This window comes from Myotis myotis, unplaced genomic scaffold (genome assembly GCF_014108235.1).
Source record: "Myotis myotis isolate mMyoMyo1 unplaced genomic scaffold, mMyoMyo1.p scaffold_m19_p_2, whole genome shotgun sequence".
In the NCBI taxonomy this organism is placed as follows: Eukaryota; Metazoa; Chordata; class Mammalia; order Chiroptera; family Vespertilionidae; genus Myotis; species Myotis myotis.
Genome location: NW_023416324.1, coordinates 19,693,588 through 19,718,277, shown reverse-complemented (window position 1 = coordinate 19,718,277; position 24,690 = coordinate 19,693,588). Strand labels below are relative to the sequence as shown.

At 39.9% G+C, this 24,690-nt stretch overlaps 2 protein-coding genes across 7 annotated transcripts in view; one reads left to right on the top strand and one right to left on the bottom strand.

Moving 5' to 3' along the window:
* RBBP4 (RB binding protein 4, chromatin remodeling factor) overlaps positions 1–6,034 on the bottom strand; it is a 30,668-nt gene extending 24,634 nt beyond the window's left edge. For 3 of the 4 annotated variants that reach the window (XR_004974223.1, XM_036351259.1, XM_036351258.1), the window contains exons 1-3: positions 5,874–6,033; positions 5,183–5,330; positions 1,357–1,502 (exon numbers count right to left, since the gene is read on the bottom strand). Coding sequence is in view for 3 of the 4 variants with exons in the window: in XM_036351259.1 (XP_036207152.1) it covers positions 1,357–1,502; positions 5,183–5,330; positions 5,874–5,889 (310 nt within the window). In the remaining variant the exon portion in view is untranslated. Of the gene's footprint in view, positions 1–1,356; positions 1,503–5,182; positions 5,331–5,873 lie in introns of all 4 variants that reach the window. The other variant, XM_036351260.1, reaches the window with a different exon arrangement.
* A 215-nt stretch (positions 6,035–6,249) lies between these two features.
* ZBTB8OS (zinc finger and BTB domain containing 8 opposite strand) lies at positions 6,250–18,911 on the top strand. Of its 3 annotated transcripts, XM_036351262.1 has the most exons (7): positions 6,277–6,791; positions 11,759–11,783; positions 12,302–12,423; positions 12,881–12,963; positions 14,101–14,153; positions 16,269–16,305; positions 18,609–18,911. In XM_036351262.1, exons 1-7 carry the CDS (start codon positions 6,659–6,661, stop codon positions 18,693–18,695), a joined length of 540 nt encoding a protein of 179 aa, XP_036207155.1. In that variant the 5' UTR covers positions 6,277–6,658; the 3' UTR covers positions 18,696–18,911. The 3 variants fall into 3 exon arrangements, with proteins under 3 accessions (XP_036207157.1, XP_036207156.1, XP_036207155.1); XM_036351263.1 differs by lacking the exon at positions 14,101–14,153 and having other exon boundaries at positions 6,275–6,791; XM_036351264.1 differs by lacking the exons at positions 12,302–12,423; positions 12,881–12,963; positions 14,101–14,153 and having other exon boundaries at positions 6,250–6,791.
* The last annotated feature ends 5,779 nt before the right edge of the window (positions 18,912–24,690 follow it).

Here is a 24,690-nt window from a genome sequence, read left to right as displayed (position 1 = left end):
TAAAAGTTACCAAAAACCATAATTAATGAGTGGCATATCCAGGACTCCAGCCCCAGTCTAAATTCAGCCGCCCCCCCCCCCCCTTCCAATCACTAATGTCTACACAGAAAATAACTTTCCAGTGATCATATCTTATAGCTACACACTTGGGTCAGTGACACAAAATATTTGCTGACCTTTATCCTAAGAAGTTATTTTGCATTCTGCATCATCCTAAGCTAAATATGGAATGCTCAAAAGATCAACTGCACATTACAATACCGAAAAATAACTGAAGCCCAAAATAACTTAGATAAAAGAATGGATTCTGCTAATCAGAAGAAATCTAAGATAATAAACATGAATATCCATTTATTAGAGCACAAATCTTAGAGGCTATCTTCTACTTCTCAGTATTAATCTGAGTTCAAGGACACCAATAAAGGAAACTCACTGTACCTCTTCTAAGAGAGAAAGTATTTCATGAAAAGTTAAACCCTTAAGTTATCTCCTAAAATTAAGATATAATTAAATGGCTCACTTGCTCTAACCAGTTTGGCTCAGTGGATAGAGCGTCGGCCTGCAGACTCAAGGGTCCCAGGTTCGATTCTGGTCAAGGGTATGTACCTTGGTTGCGGGCACATCCCCAGTAGGGAATGTGCAAGAGGCAGCTGATGGATGTCTCTCTCTCTCTCATCAATGTTTCTAACTCTCTATCCCTCTCCCTTCCTCTCTGTAAAAAATCAATAAAATATATTAAAAAAAAAAAAAAAAAAAAGCTCACTTAATTTTTATGTATATAGCAAGGGCCATAGTTGTCATTTTTACCACTTCAAACCTAGAAAGGGTAATTTAAGCCAGTGTTTCACAAATCTTTTTTTCCATTATTGCCCCTCTAAGAAACCTTATAAGACATTTTCTTGACACCATGATGAAATTTTAATACCAGATATCCTGTATTATCTATTTACATATGCTATGTATATCTGTGCTTTATACATTCAAAGAATAAGGCTGTTTTCAAACACACCTTTCCCAAAAAAACAATTTTCACCCTGCTAGGGGCAGCATGTCCCACATTGAGAATGTGTGCATGAACATCAATAAAATATGGTGGATTTTTGCTTCTTTCAATTCTAGAAATACTCCCAGCACCAAATTTAGTAGAGGAAGGTTTATAGAAAAGGCACAGAACCAACTTTGTGTTAGGTATGTATTCTGACAGCTAATATTTCTACTGCAAACTCAGGCTTTCCAAAGCTTAACATCATTTTTATCTTGTGGCTTCTTTATCATATTGAACATTCTTTTTATGACAATTCAAAGATATGAAAAATATATCTTATAGACTCCTTCTTTCACTTTTAAGATTCCTACCTCCTTTCTCACTGTCGTAGTGTGAAGCATCAAACTGAGCATCATCATTAGGGAGTTGCACACTGGCTATCACAAGGTGGTTTTGTTCATCCGATGTGTGTGTCCCCAGGACAAGTCGATGAATGCTGAAATCTTTCCCTTCTGGTCTGTAATAGCAATATATGGTCACCATTCAAATTAGTTACAAATACATCTATGCAAGAGCACTATTACAACAAGGTCTTGGGAAGAGAAAATCATTTTCTACTTTAAAAGATTGTTTTTATTGATTTTAGAGAGAGAGAAAGGGAGGAAAGAAACACTGATTGCCTGTCTCCTGCATGCCTCCTACTGGGAATCGAACCTGCAACCCAGGCAAGTGTATGGGATGATGCTCAACCTGGCTGATCTACACCAGCCAGGGTCATTTTCTACTTTTAATGTAACTTCCACAGAGCCACATATAAGAAAGACTACATAGCACTTAATTTTTAAGTATAATAAATCCTCAGTTAATATGGATAGGTTCTGTGACTTTAAGCAAAATTACATACAATGAAGCCAATTTTACCACATGCTAAAGGATATAAACAAAAGTTAAGTTCCTATGGCATCTCAACTTTAGAATGAACAAAACGTTATTCAAGGACTAGCTGTATTTAACTTGATCAAAAATTTACAATTGCTTTGGGGGAAAAGTCTAACAAAATAAAATGGGAATGAATTACTCATCCATTACAACTGGTTGGATATAAAGAAAAATTTGTTGGGTACACTAACATTTTAGGTTACTTCTTTAAGTTAACTTCATTAAAAAGGAAAGGAAATAACATTAGTAAATTAATTGCTCAAATATTTCCTAACTGCTTGAACACACTGCTCCAAAAACTATGGACGCATAATGATTAAGACATGCTTCTTGTCCTCAAAAAACCAGGGACAATTAGGCAGTCATGCACACAAATGATTAAAACACAAGTCAATATACACCACATGAAAGGTACAAAGGAATACAGCTAAAAGACAAGCAGGTAGTCAAAAGAAAAAAAGGAGCTAAGCGAAGGGGAAGGTCTACCAAGTGCCAGACACCATGTTAGGCATTGGATATACCTTTTATCATTGAAATACCACAATACTACAAGATTAAACAGCTTGCCTTAGATCACACAACTACTAAGTAACAGAACTAGGAAAAGTCCAAATCTGACTCTAGGTATGGGAAAGTACAATGGGAGAGAAGGCTAAGAAACAGATTAAATTTAGACTCTAGGCAGCTGAAAATTTCAAGAAGAGCCCAGAAGTTAGGTCTATGATAACCAATATGAATTCCTCTGCAAAGAGGTGATGGACATCTATAAATTAAACAGAAAAAGTATAGGGAAAAAAAAGAGAACTGTCAATAGAAAATTGGGAATGCCTGTGGTTAGAAAGTTAAACAAAGAATCAGAGGAAGTGAGGGAAGAATTTTATAGAGCTACAATTAATTTTTAAAAGGATGTGAATAAACAACAAAATCAAAACATATACACAAAAAACCTAAGCATTTGGCATTAGATGCTTGCTTATAAGTAATCCTCATCATTACAAAAACAACAGAACATTGTTATATGAGTAGAATACAAAAAAGGGAAGGAAAAGGGTAGGGTATTTGGATCAATGTCAAATATTACAGAAAGGTTTATCTGCTGGAGTAGAAAACAACTAAGATGACAGCACAAATTTTAGCCTTGAAGAATTTATTCTAATTCATTGCTTTGCAAACCTAGTTAATCACTACACTGTATGGGAGACTTTGGGATTCCAGCATGATTTAGTAGGTATGGGGTGACCAATATTTGGGACCCACTGGTTCACTATAATTTGGCATGTGACTGGTTAATCTGGAATCACCAACCATTTCTCATCAAGTATTCTGCAACAAGTTCCTAAATGCTTTGAACTACCATTGAGAATACCTGACAGAACTCCACTTCTGCTGAACTCATTTTTTTAAACATTTGAATAATTTTTTATTTTTCAACTAGAGGCCCAGTGCATGAAATTGGGGGGGCAGGGGGCAAGGGGGTCCCCTCAGCCTGGCCTGCGCCCTCTCCCAGTCCGGGAGCCCCCAGGGAATGGACATCCTCAGCGCTGCCACAGAGGCGGGAGAGGCTCCCACCACCACTGCTGCGCTCGCCAGCTATGAGCCCAGCTTCTGGCTGAGTGGGACTCCCCCTGTGGGAGTGCACTGATGCTCCTGAATTGAGTGTCTGCCCCCTAGTGGTCAGTGCAAGTCATAGCAACCAGTAGTTCCCCCTTCAGTCAATTTGCATATTAGCCTTTTATTATATAGGATTTTTTATTTATCATTGTTAGTTTCAGATGCACAACACAGTGATCAGACATTATATAACATGTAGTGATCACCCTGATAAGTCTAATACCCTGACACCATAGTTACTACAATATTACTATATTTCCTGTACTGTACTTGATATACACTTGTCTATTTCTGTAACTACCAATTTATACTTCTTAATCCCTTCACCTTTTTCACCCAACTCTCCAACCACCCTCCCATCTGGCAACTGTCAAAATGTTCTCTGTATCTGAGTCTGTTTCTTTTCTGCTTGTTTTGATTCCACATAAGTGAAGTCATATGGTACTTGTTTTTCTCTAATTATTTCACTCAGCACCATACCCTCTAAGTCCCTCCATATTGTTGCAGATGGCGAGATTTCATTCTTTTTTTATGGCCCATTCTGATGATCAGTTGAATATGGGAACTCCTGGTAATGATAAAGCTCCCAACTCTAAATGTCTAGGTATTTATTATGGTTTTGTTTAACCACCTTAGGACAGAATTCTCCATTTTTAAAATGCTATTGCAAAGGTAACAGCCTCGTTCTTAACTCATTAATAAAATCTGTATCAACTTTTTAAGATCTATATCAATTTTCTAATTATTTGTTGAGTGACGCATAGACTTCTAAAGACCTAAGATAGGAGGAATTTATTTTTTAGTATACATAAAATATAATTTTTAAATGTTGTTTCAAAACTAAGAGTTTTATAATAGAAAACCCTTTACTCCAACTGGCACACTGGTTTTGCTAAAACTTGAGCCTTTCTTCCCTCATACCCCATTGAGGTCATTTTTCCTTCCCCTCACCATTTTATCTTGGCCACTCCAATGATAATTTTTTTAATGTCATAGATTATACATACTTATAACATACGAAGTTAAGGCAGGGAAGGATCTTATTTAAACCTGTGTGCCTTGATAAGTGGCACCTAGACCCTCAATAAACGTAAGCCAAATTAAATATTTTATCTCCTCTATTAGAGGTACACGAGTAAGAAATATATGCGGTTCATCTCTCACCATGCCTAATTCCTCCTATGCAAAACATGCCACCTTCAGGTGTTCGTTCTAAGCATCCTAAGTATCTTTCTAAAAAGTGCTCTGAGAACACACAACTACAACTACTAGTTACACCAGCTCCTTCAACTAGACTGTGCTCCTTGCAGGCAGCTACCATGTTGTATTCACCTTTGTATTAACCAGCTACAACCAAAGACTGTGAGATTAAAAAACTGGACACATCGTAACACTTCTTGAAAGCTGACAAGTCATATGGTTATTCAACCCAGTATCAGAAAAAGAACAGCATGTTTTCTCTTATCAGGGAAAATAAAGTAATTTGACATTTTGCCCACTTTTTGGTCTAGAAGAAAATGTCACCAAGAGGTTTTGATCATATGCCCTGTAAAGGGTGATTGGAGAAAAAAAACAAACCAGGGGAAATCAATGTGCCAAATCTACACCGAGGACACACCAAAGCAACGTTCAAGAGATTCGTATCACCTGGTAACATCGGGAAGCCACTGTGCAGTTAAGCTGGGCCACTCCAGAGCATGGGTCATCACCAAATCGTAAAGAAAAGGGGTGTTCTTTTTCCATATTTTGTACTCTTCGTTGATCACGCGTTCTTCTACTGCGTCATCAAAGGCTGCTAAAAAATGAAAAATAAATTTAAATTAGCGAACACAACAGAAACCGCGTAAACACTTCCAAAGCTACCGGTATGGCTCCCGAGTCCTGATACAGAGCAGGTTTGTCCAAATTTTCCCCGCGCGGAGGCACCAGCACCCCGCCGCCTCCGCGGGTTGGAACTCCTCTCACGTCATCCGGACAGATACTCCGTTAGCCGTGCGGGTAACGGCGCGGCCGCGCCAGCACGCTCCCCTACGCCCGAGTCTACCGGACCTGCGAGGAGGCCCGAGTCCCGACCCCTGGGTGTAGGGAGCGGTGCAGGGCAGACCCGGAGAGAGGCGTGTAGACCGACAGGAAGCGCAAGGAGGGACCAAACACCCGCCGGGGCCCCACCGCCAGCTGCGCGCCGTTAGCCCGCCTCGCGGGGCTAGTTCGCCTCACGCCTCCGATGGTGTGGACCGCACTCCGCAGAGTCGGGCCTGCTCTCACTGTTAGGCCGTGTAAAGGCCGCAGCGCAAGTCCGGCACCCCTCCGCCTCCTAGGGTGACTCCGGCACCCTCACCTTCCTTGTCGGCCATGGCGTGCAGGAAAGCCAGGGGTACCCCGAGGTCTACCGTTTTGCGGGAGGGGCGGGGAAGCTACGGAACGCTCGCTCTCCGCGCGCGGCCTCTATTGTTTCCTGCTGTCCCTGCGTGAGGGCTGCTTCGCGGACCTTCGCGCCAACACCGACCAATCGGAGCGCACCGAGCGGCCAGGTGGGCGGGCAATCGCGCTCGCAGCCTATCCGGACGCGCGGAGTCGCTCTCCGCGGAGCGGAGGCGCGCGCTCCGCTCCTACCCTCCCCCCTCCCGGCCGGGAGCCGACTTCCTTCGATTGCGCGCGCGCAGGGCTGGTGGGAGTGTGCTCCCCCTCTCCCCCTCCCGTCAAGGTCACGTGAGCGGTTCAGTCCGCACTCTCCCGGGGGCAGCCATTTTCTTGAAGGCTGTTAAGCTAACGACTCCTTCAAAGTACTCAGATGAGAAACCTCGGGTTCTTTCCGGTCTAATAGTTACCAACCGCGGTAGCAATAAAAGGCTTCTATCACTGAGACCTAGAAGTGTCTAATTCAAGGGTCCCTTACTCCGCAGGTCCTCCCCTTTAGTTGTTTCCTTAGTTCTTAGAACCATGAATGGCGCAAGCCCAGAAAACGGGGCCTTGACTTTTTGAAAGATGTGCTCCGAAGGACGAGGCCTAAATCGGAAGCCTTAGGATAAAGCAAGTCCCTGAGAAAACCTGGTGCTTTAAGAGTGCCTGCCAAAGGGGCGGAGTCTAGAGCGGAAGTTATAAATCAGGACCGAAGTCCTGCTGATGAAAGGCGGAAGTGGAATGTCCGAGGCTGCAGTCATGGCGCAGGAAGAGGAAGATATTCGGGACTACAATTTGAATGCGAAGCAGAAGGCGACCAAGGCCAAGTATCCTCCGGTCAATCGGAAGTACGAGTGTGAGTATGAGGCTCGCTTCTTCCACCTGCTCTCCTGCCTCTGGCTCGCTTACCACTTCCGCTTCAGGACCGATCCCCTGTCGCCTGGGTTGTAGTCTCATTTGTACTTGTTCGCGGAGTCTGAGAGTCGGGGAACCCGGGCTCCCACTTTTACAGTCTCCTGAACTTCCTCTGCGTATGCCTCATCACATTTGTCTTGTGGGGATTCTAGTGTATTCTAAAGATAACCGTAGTTTCAAGCGTTTGCGTGGATGTGTCGCCCCCTTGTATCTCCCAACAGTGGGGTAGAAGGTGGCCAGGTCAGAGAACTTTTTTTTTCACAGAACAACATTTTTTTTCAAAAGAGTGTGACTGAAAGACATACTGCTACAGAATTTACCAGGCGACCGGAAAGCACACAGGAGGACTGGGAGGTCCGGGGTAAACCCATGTATTCTCCGATGTCTCACATGCACTAGGACAGTGACTCGGGGTCAGTCCTCCAAACCCCGGGTAAGCCAGTGTGGAGGAAGCTTCCTCTGTATGCCCTTCGGCTTCTTTGTTTTCTCTGTTTCCTAACCGCCAGGCTTTTGTGGCGGGCTTGCACAGCCCCCCGAGTCAGTCAGAATGGGGGAGTTAGATGGTGTGGGTGGCCTCCCCTGTAGCTAAGCTGTTACAGTCTGTTTATGGCCCCCCTTTGTACATTGGGAGTAAGTAGGAAAACAGGTCTTGCTAGACCAGATTGTGGAAAAGGGGCAGTGACTTCAGTGTAGGCTGTCAAGAATGTACATTTGGTTACTGGCACAGATTCAGGTTGCTAGCCCCCCAAAAATGTCTTATTTCCCCCATCAATACCATTGTTATTCAGACATGAGTATTTGGGCAGATGTTTTCTTTGAAAATAAAGTGATTCATTCCATCAAGGAAAATTACACAGTGTTTGTTGGCAATGGTAAAATTCAAGCTTCCAAGTGCAATTAAAATTTTGGAAAACTTGTATCTGCCATCATGATCGGGTCAGTTTCCCAGTAGCTACAGACTTTATTAATGCACAAGACAGAGTAAGAGTTCATTGTTATAGCCTCAGATTTGACATTGTAAACCAACCTTTAAAAAACTACCACGTTTCTAGTTTATTTTTTAATATTTTTTTTATTGATTTCAGAGAGAGGAAGGGAGAGAGAGAAATATCAAGGTGAGAATCAACAGCGGGCTTCCTCCTGCACGCCCCCTTCAGGGTATCCGGCAACCCAGGCACCTGCCCTGACCCACAATTGAACTGTGACCTCCTGATTCATGGGTGGAGGCTCAACCACTGAGCCACACAGGCTGGGCCTTTTCTAGTTTTGATGTAACATCAAGGAAGACTACATAGAGTTTTTGAAAAGCTATTAAATATTCCTCCTTTTATTTCTGCATATTTGTGAGGTTGGATTTTGTGTTCTCCACCTAAATCAACACATTGAAAGTCAGTCATTAAAAATATTTGCAAAAATGCAAAATAGTGATACTTTTCTCACTAAGTATTTTGAAAACATAGTTTTATTTTTCATAAAATATGCAATTAATGTTAAATAGAATACACCTGTTTTTTTATTTTTTTGTCATGTAATCCTTCATTGTTAGTCAACTATATCATATACTAGAGGCCTGAGTGGGGTCCGGCTGGCCCATCCCAGGCCGATTTGGCCAGGCTGGCAGGGGGATAGGGGAGAAGGGGCCTCAGCTCTGGGGGGCAGTGGAGGGGCGACCAGGGGGAGGGGCCTTGGGCCCCCCCTGGTCGAACTCCCAGTTGAACTCCCAGTCGAGGGGACAATTTGAATATTAGCCTTTTATTATATAGGTTAATCAATAATTTGGCCTCTAGCTTACAGTGTTTTATCTCTTGTATATAATTCAAAACTCATAGATTAGTCCACCATATTATGGTACAAAGATTTCAGTGGTTACTACTATTGTACACTTATTCCTGGGGTGAGGATAAATGCATCTTCTGTGAACATCAGAATATTGAGCCATTCTGGCCCCCTTAGTCTTGGATAATCTTTCTTACATAATTGTATGGTAGTCAGTGCATTTTCATCTTATTTGCATCCCTTAAGTATTTAGTCATAGGTAATATTGGCATATAAAGTAAATTTATAGACATAATTATGAATTGCCACAGTCACAATTATTAGGATAAAACCATTTAAAATGGCAAAGGACATCAGCAACAATAAGTCCAGATGTTGAGGACTTAAGTATGAAACTGAATACCTTTCTTCATATAGCATCATGGTTAAGAGGCTTGTCTTTGCAGCTAGAAAACAGGTTCTGTTTCTGATAATGTCACTAGGGGGATGTGAGTTGGAATGGTTCTTGGACTCTGTGCCTAGGAGCTCCTCATCCAGGGAGAGCAAGAATGTGATTTTCCAACATCAAATGCCTGTGCAAGTCCCTCTGAGCTGGTGCCGGCATTCTCACTACTCCTTAGTGAATTCTGTGGCCACATTCCCGAACGTCACCTTTCTGCTCCACGGAATGACCTTCACTCTGTGCTCTCAGCTTCCAGATCTGTCTGCTGTTATTTTTAAATTTTTTAAGTATTTAAAATTTTCCTTCAGTTAAAATTTCTAGTGGGGTTAATATTACCAGGTACAACTCATAAACAAAAGCTTTTTGAGGTCCTCAATAATTTTTAAGAGAGTAAAGGGTCCTGAGACCAAAAAATTTGAGAAACACTGCCCTATAGCAATCTATCTGTTTAAAAAACTGTGTTTTTTTAATTGAGGTATACTTTACATATAGTAAAAATGCTGAGCTCTTAAGTAAAATAAAGCCCATTGAGTTTTGATACTCAGATACACTGTGTAACCAACACCCCAATCAAGTTCTAGAACATTTCCATCACTCTAGAAAGTTCCCTTTTGCTTCTTTCCAGTGAGTACCCTAGGCCCTTCCACACCTTGATGTAGACACTGTTCTGATATCTGTCATCGTAGCTTAATATTGCCTGTTTTAGCATCTCATATAAGTGGAATCTCAGAATAGAGTCTTTATGTCTGGCTTATTCACTCAGTATTAAAGATAAACAAAGCCAGACGTTAAAGTGATGAATGGATATTATTTAGTAACTACTGGCAGTAGGAGAAAGAGCTGAGCTCCATTCTGATTTGTGCAGAGCTGATTGGGCCTTTTAAAGGGAGAACAAGGGAGGAGAAAGAGGGGAGAGCTGAGTAGAGACAGAAGTGAAAAAATTACAAAAGGTTGGGTCAGTGTAAACTCGATTAGGCCAGCAGTGTTTGCTTGCTGGCAGTTGTCAAAGTTAGGATTCTATCCTCCCACAGAGACAGAGTCCTTCTTGGTGATTACATTTCAAAGGAATGACTGGGGTCCTTGAGAAAGACACTTCTGAGCTTTAAAAGATAAATATTCATAACGTAAGCTCATTTTAGTAAATGCTCTAAGCAGCAGAGTTCAAGGGCCTATGGTCAGGTGTTGGCTAGAACAAACAGTAAATTCTTCAGACTGTCTTTCCTCTCAAGTAGACATTGTAATGGGGGTATGGGTAGGGGTAAAGTGTATAATTCTAGGAAGTTGGGTGACTTTATGCTGCTAGAAGCCATACTCAAGTTTGGCCAGGTCTCTTAGTGCAGAGTGTAAATGGAGTTGTTAGGTGCTGAGAGTTCTGCAGTTTTTACTTAACATTTTTTGAGGTTCCTGTTAATATAGTATTAGTAGTTCACACTTTTTGTTGTTGTTGTTTTTAATCCTCACCCGAGGATATTTTTCCATTGATTTGAAGGGAGAAGGGAGACAGGGAGAAACATTGATGTGAGAGACACATTGATTGGTTGCCTCCTGCGCGCATCCATCCAGGGCCGGGAAAGCTGCAACCAAGGTACATGCCCTTGACTGGAATCGAACCCAGGACCCTTCAGTCTGAGGGCCAACACTATCCACTAAGGCTAAGCCAAACCGGCTACGGCCACACTTTTTTATTGCCGAGTTGAACTGCATTGTATTCCTCTGTTTTATTTGTTCTCTTGATAGACATTGGGTTTTTAATTTGGGGGAATAAAATTGCTGTGAATATTCTCATGTTGTTTTGTGAATACATGCTTCATTTCTCTAGGGTTAATACTAGTCATTTTCTTTTAACTGGTCATGAGCTCCTTGGTGCCTGAAACATATTAAGTCCTCAGTAATGTTTCTGAGTGAATTAGAGATGAGTTTGAACCTTGAGTGCCACTGGAAGATGGTGTTATGGTTTAAGCACTAAATTGGAAGTCTGAAAATCTCAATTCTAGTCCCAACTCTACCTCTAATCAACAGTGTAGTCCTGAAAAAGTCACGCAATCTCTAGATTTTGGGGGTTTTCTTGTAGTGAAGGAATTATATATTAAATGATCTCCAAGACTTCTTCTACCCCATATATTTGTGATCCTAAGTGGGAAGAATTGATGGAAGTCATAATATGAATGAAGAATAGACTAAAATGTTGAGACAACAGATCCAGTGGGAGCTTGCTATTAGTTCTTTAGCTATTTATTTAATTCATATTAACAGAATAACAACTGTAAATGCTTAGAAGAAATTTCAAAAATAACCCCTTGCCCTGGCTGGTTTGGCTCAGTGGATGGAGCGTCAGCCTGCGGACTGAAGGGTCCCGGGTTTGATTCTGGTCAAGGGCACATGCCCGGGTTGTGGGCTTGATCCCCAGTAGGGGGCGTGCAGGAGGCAGCCAATCCATGATTCTCTCTCATCATTGATGTTTCTCTCTCTTTCCCTCTTCCTTCCTCTCTGAAATCAATAAAGATATATTTTAAAAAAAAATAACCCTTATTAAAGCAATTAACTTTTGTGTAAATAGATAGCAAAAGATGTGATCTGCCCACATTTTCTCTCTTCAAGGTCGATGTTCTTAATAATGAATTAGAGTTCTTTTCTTGTGATTAGCAGGTAAAGTTTAGTTACTTACAAGTGTTTTTCATTCTCTTCCTCAGATTTGGATCATACAGCAGATGTCCAGTGAGTATAGCTGGAGTTTATGCTTTTGAAACCATGTGCTTAAATAAGAAAGCTGATGTTTTGTTTTTAATCCTCACCCACGGATATTTTTTCTATTGATTTCTAGAGAAAGTGGGAGGGAGGGAGGAGAGGGAGGGATGGAAACATCAGCCTGAGGGAGACACATTGATTGGTTGCCTGCAGCAAGTGCCCTTACTGGGGCTGGAGAATCTGCAACCTAGTACATGCCCTTGACCCGAGACCTTTCAGTCTGCAGGCTGATGCTCGATGCTCTAACCACCGTACAACCTGCCAGAGCAAGAAGGCTGATGTTTTCATCTTGTCCCCAGTTATGATTTTTCTCTTGGTTACTTTTGAAAGTGAAAATGGTGGTTTACTAGCATCCAGTTTCAGTGCTATTAAGTTCATTTGAGGCCTTTGGTTTTGTATTATTCATATTGATTTTATTTTGACTTTGCTGTCAGGTTTTGTTCCTTGCAGTGGATTATATTACTCAGGGCATGAATGTATTTCTTTAGGTTACATGCATGGGGAGATACTCTGGAGGAAGCCTTCGAGCAATGTGCAATGGCCATGTTTGGTTACATGACAGATACTGACACGGTGGAGCCCCTCCAAGCAATAGAAGTAGAAACACAAGGTAACCAGTTTATTTACAAGGAAGAAATTGTTATACAAGTGTGCAGTATTCTACATAATTTCAGAATATTTTCACACTAAGAACAACAAATTGATTATGAGCCTGTTCTTCTCTCAATTTGCCTAAAAAATTCATCACTTTTAAATTTGAACAAGTTATTGGAGATGAGAATTATTTTTTATATATATATTTTTTTAAATATATTTTTATTGATTTTTTACAGAGAGGAAGGGAGAGAGATAGTCAGAAACATCGATGAGAAACATCGATCAGCCGCCTCCTGCACATCCCCCACCGGGGATGTGCCCGCAACCCAGGTACATGCCCTTGACCGGAATTGAACCTGGGACCTTTCAGTCTGCAGGCCGATGCTCTATCCACTGAGCCAAACCGGTTTCGGCACGAGATGAGAATTATTAAGCATCCTATTATTATGTTTCTCTTTGATTCTGTGTAGGAGATGATTTGCAGTCTCTTCTGTTTCACTTTTTGGATGAGTGGCTTTATAAGTTCAGTGCTGATGAGTTCTTCATACCCCGGGTAAGCAAGGAGTTTTCATTTTTAACTGAGCAAATGGGTTCTTAGTTCATATTTTAAAATGGAACAAGTGATTTAAAGTAGGACATGTGATGTAAAACCATGCCATACAAATATGTATTGATGATATTGATTTGCAGAGATTATAATGGCCATAGGCTCTTCTTGGTTAACCAGAGTTTGCCTATGTATATGCCATTTGTATGTATTTATTTATAAATGTTTTTATTGATTTTTGAGAGAGAGAGAAAGAGGTAGAAAACATCGATTGGCTGCCTCCTACACAACCCCTACTGGGGATCACACCCACAGTGCAAGCATATGCCCTGACTAGGAATTGAACCCGTTACCTCTTGGTTCATGGGTCGTTACTCAACCACTGAGTCACACCAGCTGGGCTGATCTCTTACTATATATGTCACTAATCAGGATTGTGTGATAAGAATGTACTTACTAACTTTATTGACACTTTTTATGTTGCCCAAGTTTGAGCTATATTTATGTCCATTTATATGTTCTTTTTGCCCCATTTGAAATTTAGTAGCTCTGCCGTGTTGGCTTAAGTTTAAAAATTGGTGCTTTTAGTTTTCCTTAATTTGAAAAAGGAAAGGCCAGATTGAAATTGCTTGTAGCCATCGATCTCTAGAAGGGAACACCTCTCCAGCATCGTCATTATCTAGTGCACATGGCCCCTCCTTGCTTCCATAATCCCTTCATTCTCTCCCTTACCAGCTTCACTATGTATACCCTTCCAGCTGGGTCATTCGTTTTACAGAGTTCAGATGCCTACAATATTACATAAAAATAGGCTAAGAGTGCTTCAATTATACCTCAATAAAGTTGAAAAAAATAGACTGAGAGTGATTGAAATCTTATGTCATCCTCTATCTTACAGAAGAATTCTTTTGACTCAAGTTTTTAGATTGTACATTTTCAAGAATGCCTCCCTTAAATATGTAAGAATAAAACATTATCTCTGTGAAATATATTTAGTTTATCATTCTATATTAACGTTTTAATTTTCTTTGCATCATAGAAGTTGTATGCTGTTTTATCTAGAAGAGGTGATAACTTAGAAGTGTGTTTAGCAGATGGTCTGTAATGATCATTTTAAAACATTAAAATTTTTTTTCTCTTTAGGAAGTAAAAGTACTTAGTCTTGATCAAGTAAATTTCAAGTTACGGTCAATTGGGTAAGTTTGAAAATTTAACTAGCAGGTCATGAAAGATGTTAAGTTATATTCTTCACTGAACTTAACAGATAGAAAAGTCAGAGGACCAATTGCATCCCAGGAGGTACAGGCTTTTCAATTAGTTAAGCTTTGTTAGAGACTCAGGAGGGAGAACTTCGGAGGCCGAAACTTGTCAGAACAAACTTGATTTGAGTTGTTAAGCCTGATTCCCAATTTGTTGATTTTTTTTTTTTTAATCCTCATCCAAGGACATGCTTAGAGAGAGGTAGGGGAGGAGGGAGAGAGAGAGAGAGAGAGAGAAACCGCAACGTGAGAGAGAAACATCCATCACCTTCTGTACACTCCCCAACCAAGGATCAAACCCCCAAATGAGGTCTGTGCCCTGACTATCGAACCAGCAACCTTTCAATGCATAGGACAATGCTTAACCACCTGAGCACTTTGGCTGGGCCCAATTTGTTGATTTTTTTAAAAACTTTAATCCCCTGCACATGGCCTTTATATTATAACTATTTTATTATTTTTTAAATTGATTTCAGAGAGAGAAATGGAGAGGGAGAGAGGGATAGAAACATCAAGGATGACAGAGAGTCATTGATCGGCTGCCTCCTGCACAGCCCCCTAATGCGCATCGAGCCTGCAACCCGGGCATATGCCCTGCCCAGGAACCGAACCTGGTTCATGGATTGACACTCAATCACTGAGCCACACTGGCCAGGCCAGTTTGTTGATTTTTAGCATAAAAAGTATATAATTGCTAGTTGGCACAGATATTTGCATAAAGCCTAGCTTGGCGATGGGAAACTGGTTTGTCTTTTCTCAGATCCTCACACCTGTACTCCATTCAAACCAGTTTCTTTTATAAAATTATTCTTTTCCTCCAGATTTTGTGAACTCCTGATTAGGTCACTTTAATTGCCTTGGTGTTTCCCAAGTTTCTTCAGTCACTCGATATCTTTTTTATATAAAGCCTATCTTTTCCATTTCATGTTGAATTTTATTTTTATGTTTCTTTTTGTAAAGTGAAGTCTTTTATTAACTCCTCTTTTTTAAAATATGTTTTTATTGATTTTAGAGAGAGAGGAAGGGAGAGGGATAGAAACATCGATGAGAAACATCAATCAGCTGCCTCCTGCACACCCCTTCTTGGGGATCTACCCTGCAGCCTGGGCATGTGCCCTGACTGGGAATTGAACCAATGACCTCTTGGTTCATGGGTCGATGCTCAACCACTGAGCCACACCAGCTGGACTTAATACCTCTTTTTTTAGGGTGAGGAAATAGACTTGTCCAGGGTACTTAGCTAATAAATGGTTGAACAGAGTTTTAAAACTTAACTCTTTCTACTACTATTGCTGCTTCTGTTACTGGGATCTTCAGCCACATTAGTGTGGAAGGGAGAGAGAATACTTCTAGTCAAGTTCTAGGAGAGTACTTTTGTAGGGCCTTCTATCTACAGACCATGGATTTTTTTTTTTAAATTATAAAACACAAACCAGCCCTGACTGGTTTGGCTCAGTGGATAGAGCGTCGGTCTGCGGACTGGAGGGTCCCAGGTTCGATTCCAGTCAAAGGCATGTGCCTTGGTTGGGGGCACATCCCCAGTGGGGGGTGTGCAGGAGGCAGCTGATCGATGTTTCTCTCTCATTGATGTTTCTAACTATCCCTCTCCCTTCCTCTCTGTAAAAAATCAATAAAATATATATTAAAAAAAAACAAAAAACAACAACACACAAACCAAATTCAGACTGTCTTATAGAATATGTTATCTTTATTTTGCTTTTCCAAGGGGGGGATGATATTTCATTAGTTTTTAGCCTTGAGTACAGTGAAAATTTTGGATTAACTACAGAGTGTTTGTTGAGAGTCTACCTATGTACACTATACTAGGGCACTTTTTTTAAGTTTAATTATCGACTTTGTTGAAATGGCTGTTGCACATAAGTCCCTCAGTAGCTGTATCTGCTAGCAACCAAACTGAAATTTATACTCCTTCCATCTCTTGGCTTTCTAGTATCTTAACTATATTTGTAAGGATTATTTTAAAATATGTAAAGAGAGAACAAATACTAAGTTTGGGTAATTTTAATCATGTTTTAATTTTCCTTTTTCAAGGTGGGGGGAAGAATTCTCATTGTCCAAGCATCCTCAGGTATGTTTTTAATCCAGCCACTAGAACATTTTATACTTTCTTACCATAAAATTTGGTGTATGTGGTAGTAAACTTCAATGAATTCTAATAAATTGGTGTAAAGTGGTAAGTTTTTCTCAGCTGTCTTTGACCTATCTGGACATATTATGTTAAAACACTGATTTCACACATCTAATTTGATGGGTTAAAGGTTAGCACTTGTGCCCTGGCCAGTGATGTTTATTGGTTAGAGTGCTGGCCCATACCAAAGGGTCTGGAGTTCAATTTCCGGTCAAGGGCACATGCCTGAGTTTGATCCTACAGCCCCAGTCCGGCCATGCGGGAGGCAACCAATTGCTATATCTCTCATGTCAATACCCGCCCCCCCCCCCCCTCGTCGTCCTCCTCCTTCCCCTCCCCCTCCCCCTCCTCCTCCCTCGCTCTCTCCCCCCCCCCCCCCCTTGCTCCCTTCCACTCTAAAAATCAATGGAAAAAATATCTTCAGGTGAGGATTAACCGAAAAAAAAAAAAAAAGAGTCAGCACTTAGGTTTAGGGCAGGGGTGGGCAAACTTTTTGACTTAAGGGCCACAATGTGTTCTTAAACTGGACTGGAGGGCCGGAACAAAAGCATGGTTGGAGTTTGTGTGAACTAATATAAATTCAAAGTAAACATCATTACATAAAAGGGTACGGTCTTTTTTTTTTTTTTTAGTTTTATTCATTCGGCCCGTGGGCCGTAGTTTGCCCACGGCTATTCTAGGGGCAGGTTTGTTATTGATTATTGTGGTCAATGAGCTCAGTGGTTAAAAAAAAAAGTAAGTCCCTTTGCCTTTTCAAGCTTTGATTTCTTCCTCTGTAAAGGTTTTGGCCTAGATGTTCTCTAAAGGACTTTCTACTTCTGCTTCTCTAGATTCTGTATTTGCCAACCTGTGTGGCTTCACTCTGTATTAGTTAAGTCTATTGGAATAGAGCAGGCGAAACTTTCCTGTAAAGGGCCAGATGTTTTAAGCTTTGTGGGCGGAGAACATTGGAAATGATCTAGTATATTGAGGAAAGTTGATCATGCTGGAGAGGGAGAGAATGATTTCAGAGCAAAGACCTTAAGTTGGTAAGGGCGGGAGTGGGGGAGTGTGGGATAGAGTACTGAAGAGAGTTGGCCTTCTAATAAGAGCAGGGATTGGCCATTATAACAGGAGGAAAGGCTGGTGGGAGTTGGATGGTAGATGATGTGGGGAAGATGAGTCAGTTCTTATTGATTGCTCTTGTGTTCTCTAGAAAGCATAGTTAAGAGAGAATGAGAATGAAGGAGGGAGGCTAGAGGTGAAAATGTGAAATTTCAGTTGCCTCAGAGTGAGAAAGTGAATTTAGTGGTAAATGTAGGATTACTGGTCAGTTCCAAGTGGCCTTTTGAGAATTGTGGACAGACTTTAAAGGTGATACCATTCAGCATGGTGGATGCTTCCACAGGCAGAAAGTTGAATTTGATTGAGGTTGTTGTTTCCTGAGGGGATTATGGCAGAGTGGGCGGGGAAAGCAGAGGTTCGGGTGCCACTCAAATCCATTAAAATATTCAAATTTCTTTGGTACCATAGAGCTAGCAAATGTCAGTTCCCTATTCTCTGATACATTTAGAATTACTGTAGAGGGCCCTGGCCGGGTAGCTCAGTTTTGGGTTCAGTCCCTGGTCAGGGCACATACAGCTATCAACCAATTAATGCATAAATGAGTGAAACAACCATTGATGTTTCCCTCTCAAAAATCAATAGATAAAAAATGTTCCAAAATATTCCACTTTTTTTTTAAGACTTATTGTAGAAGGAACTAAGAGTATCAAATCCAGTGGCTCTAAACTGGGGCAGGGTGTTGTCATTTATCAGAAACATGTGCAGAGAGAAGGACCCTACGACGTAGAGTGAGTATTGGTAGATGAGAAGAGAATAGGCCGAGTTGCTAGGGCCCAGGTGAGACTGCAAGGAGGAGTTTTGAGGAGCCCTGAGCAAACAGTAGGAAGACTTTGTGTTGTTTGATTCAACCAATTTGCTAAGTAAAGAAAGCTGATGCCCAGAGAGGTCAGACAGCTTCCATATCCAGGTGGAAACAAACCAGGATTAGAGTTCCATCTCCTAACTCCAGTTCAGTGCTCTAGCTACTGTGTACTGTTCTTTTTATTGGATCAATGTATACTATTAAACCAATTTGATAATTATTGTTTTTACTTTTCCATAATAAAATTTTTACTTTCTGCCAATTATTGTTAGAATTAATGATTTTGATTCCATTGTCCTTTGTTTCTTATTTGTCTTTTCTCTAATCCCAACTTTAGGGAACTGAAGTCAAGGCAATAACATACTCAGCCATGCAGGTCTACACTGAAGAGAAGCCAGAAGTGTTTGTGATCATTGACATTTAAGATCAAGAAAAAACTCCTATGAAGAACTGTTTCTTTCTCATCCTTTTGAGAAGATACCATAATATAAATTCTACAGTCTCTGACAATATATGATGGTTTGGTTTTGCAAAACAGAAATTTTTGACTTAAAGCATGATTTTCCCACAAATGGAAAATCAAGCCATCATCTTGGTCTGTACTAACTATTCAAATGTTAAAGAATTCTTCAGGTGGCAAGTATGATTCCTTATTTATTAATTCCTTGCTGTTGCAACAGGTGCCTCACATCCTTCCAATGGAATGCCAGCCCTCCAGCCTGGTCCCAAAAGGGATCATTGGTGTAAACATCACTCCAAGAGACTCTGAAGCCTCCACACTTATCAAATCCAATTTGGGAGAAAAAATGATAATTTGAGAAATTTTACAATCAGGATTTTGCTTTCCCTCCAAATTGGTTAAGACATATATTTTCTGTATGTATATTAAGAGGTTGTATTTTAGATTGCTGTAGGACAGAGCCATCCTGTATTCCAGTTGGATATCTTATAAGAAATAATTATAATTGAACAATTGGGAAACTTCTCTAGAAAGAGCCTGATTTTCTATCTCACTTTTTTTTAAACACTGATATACTGACACTTTCTTGTTTTTCCACAAGAAGAATTTAATGCCCTTAAAAATGGGCCCTTCTATCATGTAATTTTATATTAAAGCCAGTATATTTATACAGTTAGAGAAGAATGGGAGAATTTTTTTTTAATTTTTTGGTTTTAAAAAATTATTTAAGCTCTTCATTTCTGACAAAACAGGAAGACAGGAAAACAACTTTAAAATTGTCTGAACTTTTGTCCAGCCAAGGTGGCTCAGTGGTTGAGCATCAGCCTATGAACCAGGAGGTCACAGTTCGATACCAGTCAGGGCACATGCCTGGGTTGCCCACTAAATCCCCAGTAGTGGGCGTGCAGGAGGCAGCCAGTCAATGATTCTCTTTCATCATTGATGTTTCTATCTACCTCTTCCTCTGAAATCAATAAAAGTATTTTTAAAATGTAAAATAAAATTATCTGAACTTCTCAAAGTAGATAATTTCTAAAAAATGGAACTGCTTTGGTTTGATTTGCAACATTATTCTGTTTTCTTCATTAATTGAGTATTCTTTCCTGTGATACAAGAGTTTGCAAAGTTGCTATTCACACTTAGATGAGAAAAGGTATCTGGGTGGTGCCATATATCATTATAGTAGGTTGAACTTGACCTAAGACAGCGGTTCTCAACCTGTGGGTCGCGACCTCTTTGGGGGGCGAACGACCCTTTCACGGTGGTCACCTAAGACCATCAGAGAAAACATACATAATTACATATTGTTTTTGTGATTAATCACTATGCTTTAATTATGTTCAATTTGTAACAATGAAAATACATCCTGCATACCAGATATTTACATTACGATTCATAACTAACAAAATTACAGTTATGAATTAGCAACGAAAATAATTTTATGGTTTGGGGTCACCACAACATGAGGAACTGTATTAAAGGTCGCGGCATTAGGAAGGTTGAGAACCGCTGCTCTAAGAGGAAGAGATTGTGAGTTTTCTAAGTGTTCTCTCTGAGCACTGCATTATTTTCCCTGGGTGTTAGAACGCTAAGCAAAGAGCCTGTAGCTCTTCAATTTAATATGTAGCAGGATCACTGGGGTGATCTTAACCTTCTTTAAACACATTTTTCAAATTTGGATTATGGGCCTCCAAGCAAAAAAAAATGTCTGGAATCTCTTTACCTTTGTTAGAATGAGTTTCCAGACTGAGATGGGGCTCTTTTTTTCATGGACCCCTTTGCACATCCTGGGCTACTTGGGTTGACTGAAAATGAGTAAGGGGATACCATGAGGGCAGTGGGAGAGCCACATCTAGAGCAAGGCCTCTTGGGATATATTAAGCCAAGTGGCTACAAACTTGAGTAGGAGAAAAAGCATAGCCATTTCTCTTTCCACCAGTGCTAGATAATGGGATTCAGTAAAAAGTCAAATGTAATTATGCAATATAAATTCTATTTCTTTTCGTTTGTAATAAATATATAATTTATTACTATTTTAAAAATTTGTTAGTTTTCCCCTAACCGGTTTGGCTCAGTGGATAGAGTGTCGGCCTGCAGACTGAAAGGTCCCAGGTTTGATTCCGGTCAAGGGCATGTACCTTGGTTGCGGGCACATCCCCAGTAGGAGGTGTGCAGGAGGCAGCTGATCGATGTTTCTCTCTCATCAGTGTTTCTAACTCTCTATCCCTCTCCCTTCCTCTCTGTAAAAAAATCAATAAAATATATTTTTAAAAAAATTTGTTAGTTTTAAAATATGCCAAAATGAAGATACTGCATAGAAAGAAAATGAATATGTTACCCTTTACATACGAAGTTAGGATCCCCGCTCACCACATACTTTTTTTTCAGATACATTTTTTAAAATTGATATTTTATCAAATTATAGTTGGCATACAAGTACCCCAGCTTTCCTAGGATAGTTAAGAGTCCTTTTGTAAATGAAGAGGAAGGGAGTCATCTTGGACTGATATTTGGAACTGTGGAATTTAAACACTACTGTGCTAATATTTTTATGTTAGGATTGTAGTGATTAATAGCACAAACGAGCCAGATCATGTGTTCAAGTCCTGGTTCTATCACTTAATAACTCCACTTTGGGCATGTTGCTTAATCTCTCCCTTAATTTCCTCATTTTAAGTAGTGATGATAGTACTTGCAGGGTTGTTGAGAGGATTAAATAAATGTATACACATAAAGCTCTTATGACAGTGCCTGACTATGTGTAAATGCTCAGTAAACTCAGGATAGTATTCATTACCGTTATTGAGGCAAGCATAAATGCTAATAGCCCCTTTTTCTCCTTAATTTTAAAAAGCCCATAGTGCTTGGTTAGGGGGTGTGGCCACCCTAGAGACAACCCTGGTAGCCAGTACCATTTTGGTCTCCCTTTATTTAGAAGGGCAAATAGCCACTTCCTCTCTTGCTTCTCTACTCCAAGTCTCTTGTGTTAATCAAGTTTTCTTTCTAACATCCAAGTTGAGCATATATTTTCAAAAGCTCTGCCCATCCCCTTACGCCAAACCAATTGCCCTTCCATTTATTGTCCCTAACTGATTCTGTGTAACCCATGGTGTGAAACATTCAAGGGCTGTATCAGATTGAGAAGAAATATGAGCAAATTATCGGGCAGCTTTGTTTCTGCCTTTATCACTGTCCCCATGACCTCTCCTGATCTCTCTACCAGTGCAGCCCACCCACATGCACCAGCAAAGACCATGTAACTCATCAGTTCCTACTTTTGAATTTTTGCCCAGATTTTCTCTTGTTTTTGTAACAATTTTATTGATATAATTCACATACCATATAATTATCCCATTTAAAGTACAATTTGGTGGATTTTAGTTTTCTTGGTTATACAACCATCACCACAATCAATTTTAGAACATTCTTTCTTCTAAAAAGAAACCCACTATTAAGCAGTCATCTCTCCCATCCTTCCAAACTCTAGGGGGCAGCCACTAACTAGTCATCTGTCTTTACCCAGATTCTCAGTTGGCGATCTTGTCCTTTTTCAACATAACTGGAAACTCACTTCTTGGAAGCTATTTGGACCTATCCCACTTGCTTGATCCCTACTATACTGGATCCCCTGTTTCTGTGTAGTACTTAGAATTTTAAATTTATGGATACATTGCTGCAGAAGGTTTCTTAGTGAGTACATGTAGCACAACTTTTAAGTAGCAAGCACCTTAAACAGAAAAGGAACAGGCTTCTGGTTATTTATGTACCTTCTTTGAACTTTCCCTTGCTTTTGTGTGTGGTTTATTGCTTAACATATTTGACTTTTTGTTGGCATTAATACAAGTTCTGTAGGGAAAAGACTGACATGTTAGAGAATGAAGTTTTCCATTTTTCTTAGTATATTTGTGGCTTCATTTGTATGAATAGTTAAACTGTATCAAAATAAGACTAATTATAATTTCACACAAGATATAAAGAAACTGACTAAACAGTATCATTTCTGTGATATCCTGAATTTTATCATTAAAACTCTTGTAAGTGCCCTCCCCAGTTGGGTAAAACAGCATCCCGATGCTGAACCAAGGTTTTGGGTTCAATCCCCAACCAGGGCACATAAAGAATCAACCAGTGGATGCATAAATAAGTAGAACAACAAATCAGTGTTTCTCCATTCATCTCTCTCAATAAATAAATTAAAAATAAAACTCTTGTAGCTAAAGTCACATACTTTACATAATATTTATTCTGTATAGGATTTATCCACATATAATGATGTCAGCTTTAAAACAATTGGCTGTTACTTGTATAAAGTCATCTTATAAAATAGAGTAATGAACAACACCTCTCAGTGAATTAAGCTGATATTCCAGGATTCAAAAATTGGATCATTCTAATTCCAGTCTCACTGGGTTGTCTTAGGTAGGCTGCTTAATTTCTGTGTCTTAATTTCCTTACCTTTCATGTGGGATAACTGTCCTATTTCATAGATATGTAAAGAATAACAAAAATTATTAAATACTTTGCAAATATAAAATGCTATATAAATGATAAATAGTAATACTGATTCACTCTAATATAAAATAACAACTTTCCATTTATAATCTAAATTTTGGTCCTCCAGTACCTATTATTACCACCCTTCCCAGTTAAATACATCTACTTATGCTGTACTGTTTTTAGGGATTTTCCACAGTATTAATTTTAGGACTCAAAAATATATATACTACGAATGGAAATGTCAAGATATCATTGCATGACTTGGCAAAATAACTTCAATGAATTGACTTCTGTATAATAAGGATGATATGCTGCCATAAGAGAACCTATGGTTGTCAGCATATAAGTGCAGTGAGTAATAGGAGTAATAAAGTGAGACTAATGCTTAAAGAGAAATGAAGAGTTACCTAGCTCCAAGGTTTTTAATACTGTACTGAGCTCTACCAAGGGGCCTAGGGAAAGGCTTGTAAGGGACTTTACCCAGAGCAGCTCTGATTTTAGAGTTTCTTCCTTAAATGTTGCCTTCTCTATGGAACAACTCAGAAGAAATTGTTATCTTGGGTGAAAAAAATATCTTTTAAAACATTGATCTAGTCTATTTTGCTTCCCTCCAGACAGTAGGCACGACTGCAGTGGTGCTTTATTTTTGCAAAACTTCATCCCGTCAACAAGACACTCGTAAGGACCATAGAGTTAGAAGGATGTTCAGAAGCTGATAAACAGCATTCCTGCAAAAGCAAACTGGTCTAACCAATTCCCATTATTTTCCAAATATTAAAAAAAAGTCATTGGCATAAATAAAGCTTATATTAACAGATTATACCATTATGTAACATTTTCCCACATTTAAAAGCCAAAGAATTTAGTTTTCTCAGAAACCAATAAATAGTTTCACTCTAGAAAAGAATTGGTCTCTAAAGTCTTAAATACATATGATAACTGGAATATTATTTACAACTTGCAAACATGTCAGGAACGTTCTTTTACAATACTAAAACGATAGAACAGATAGGCTGTGTAGTTTGGTGAATTTGGTAGCTGTTTTGTTAGGATTGATGCTTGTTATAAACAATTGTAAGAAAGCATTATTTCTTATGCCGAAACCGGTTTGGCTCAGTGGATAGAGCGTCGGTCTGTGGACTGAGAGGTCCCAGGTTCGATTCCGGTCGGGGGCATGTGCCTGGGTTGCGGGCACATCCCCAGTGGGAGATGTGCGGGAGGCAGCTGATCGGTGTTTCTCTCTCATCGATGTTTCTGACTCTCTGTCTCTCTCCCTTCCTCTCTGTAAAAAATCAATAGAATATATTTAAAAAAAAAAAAAAGAAAGCATTATTTCTGATAAGGCTCTACAGTGCTGGTGGCACTGGGTTCAGCGGACCTCCCTGACATTCATGCTGCTGTATGTAAAGTTTGCATGCAGAAGACAATAGCATAAAAGAACATTTAGATCATAAAGTGCGTT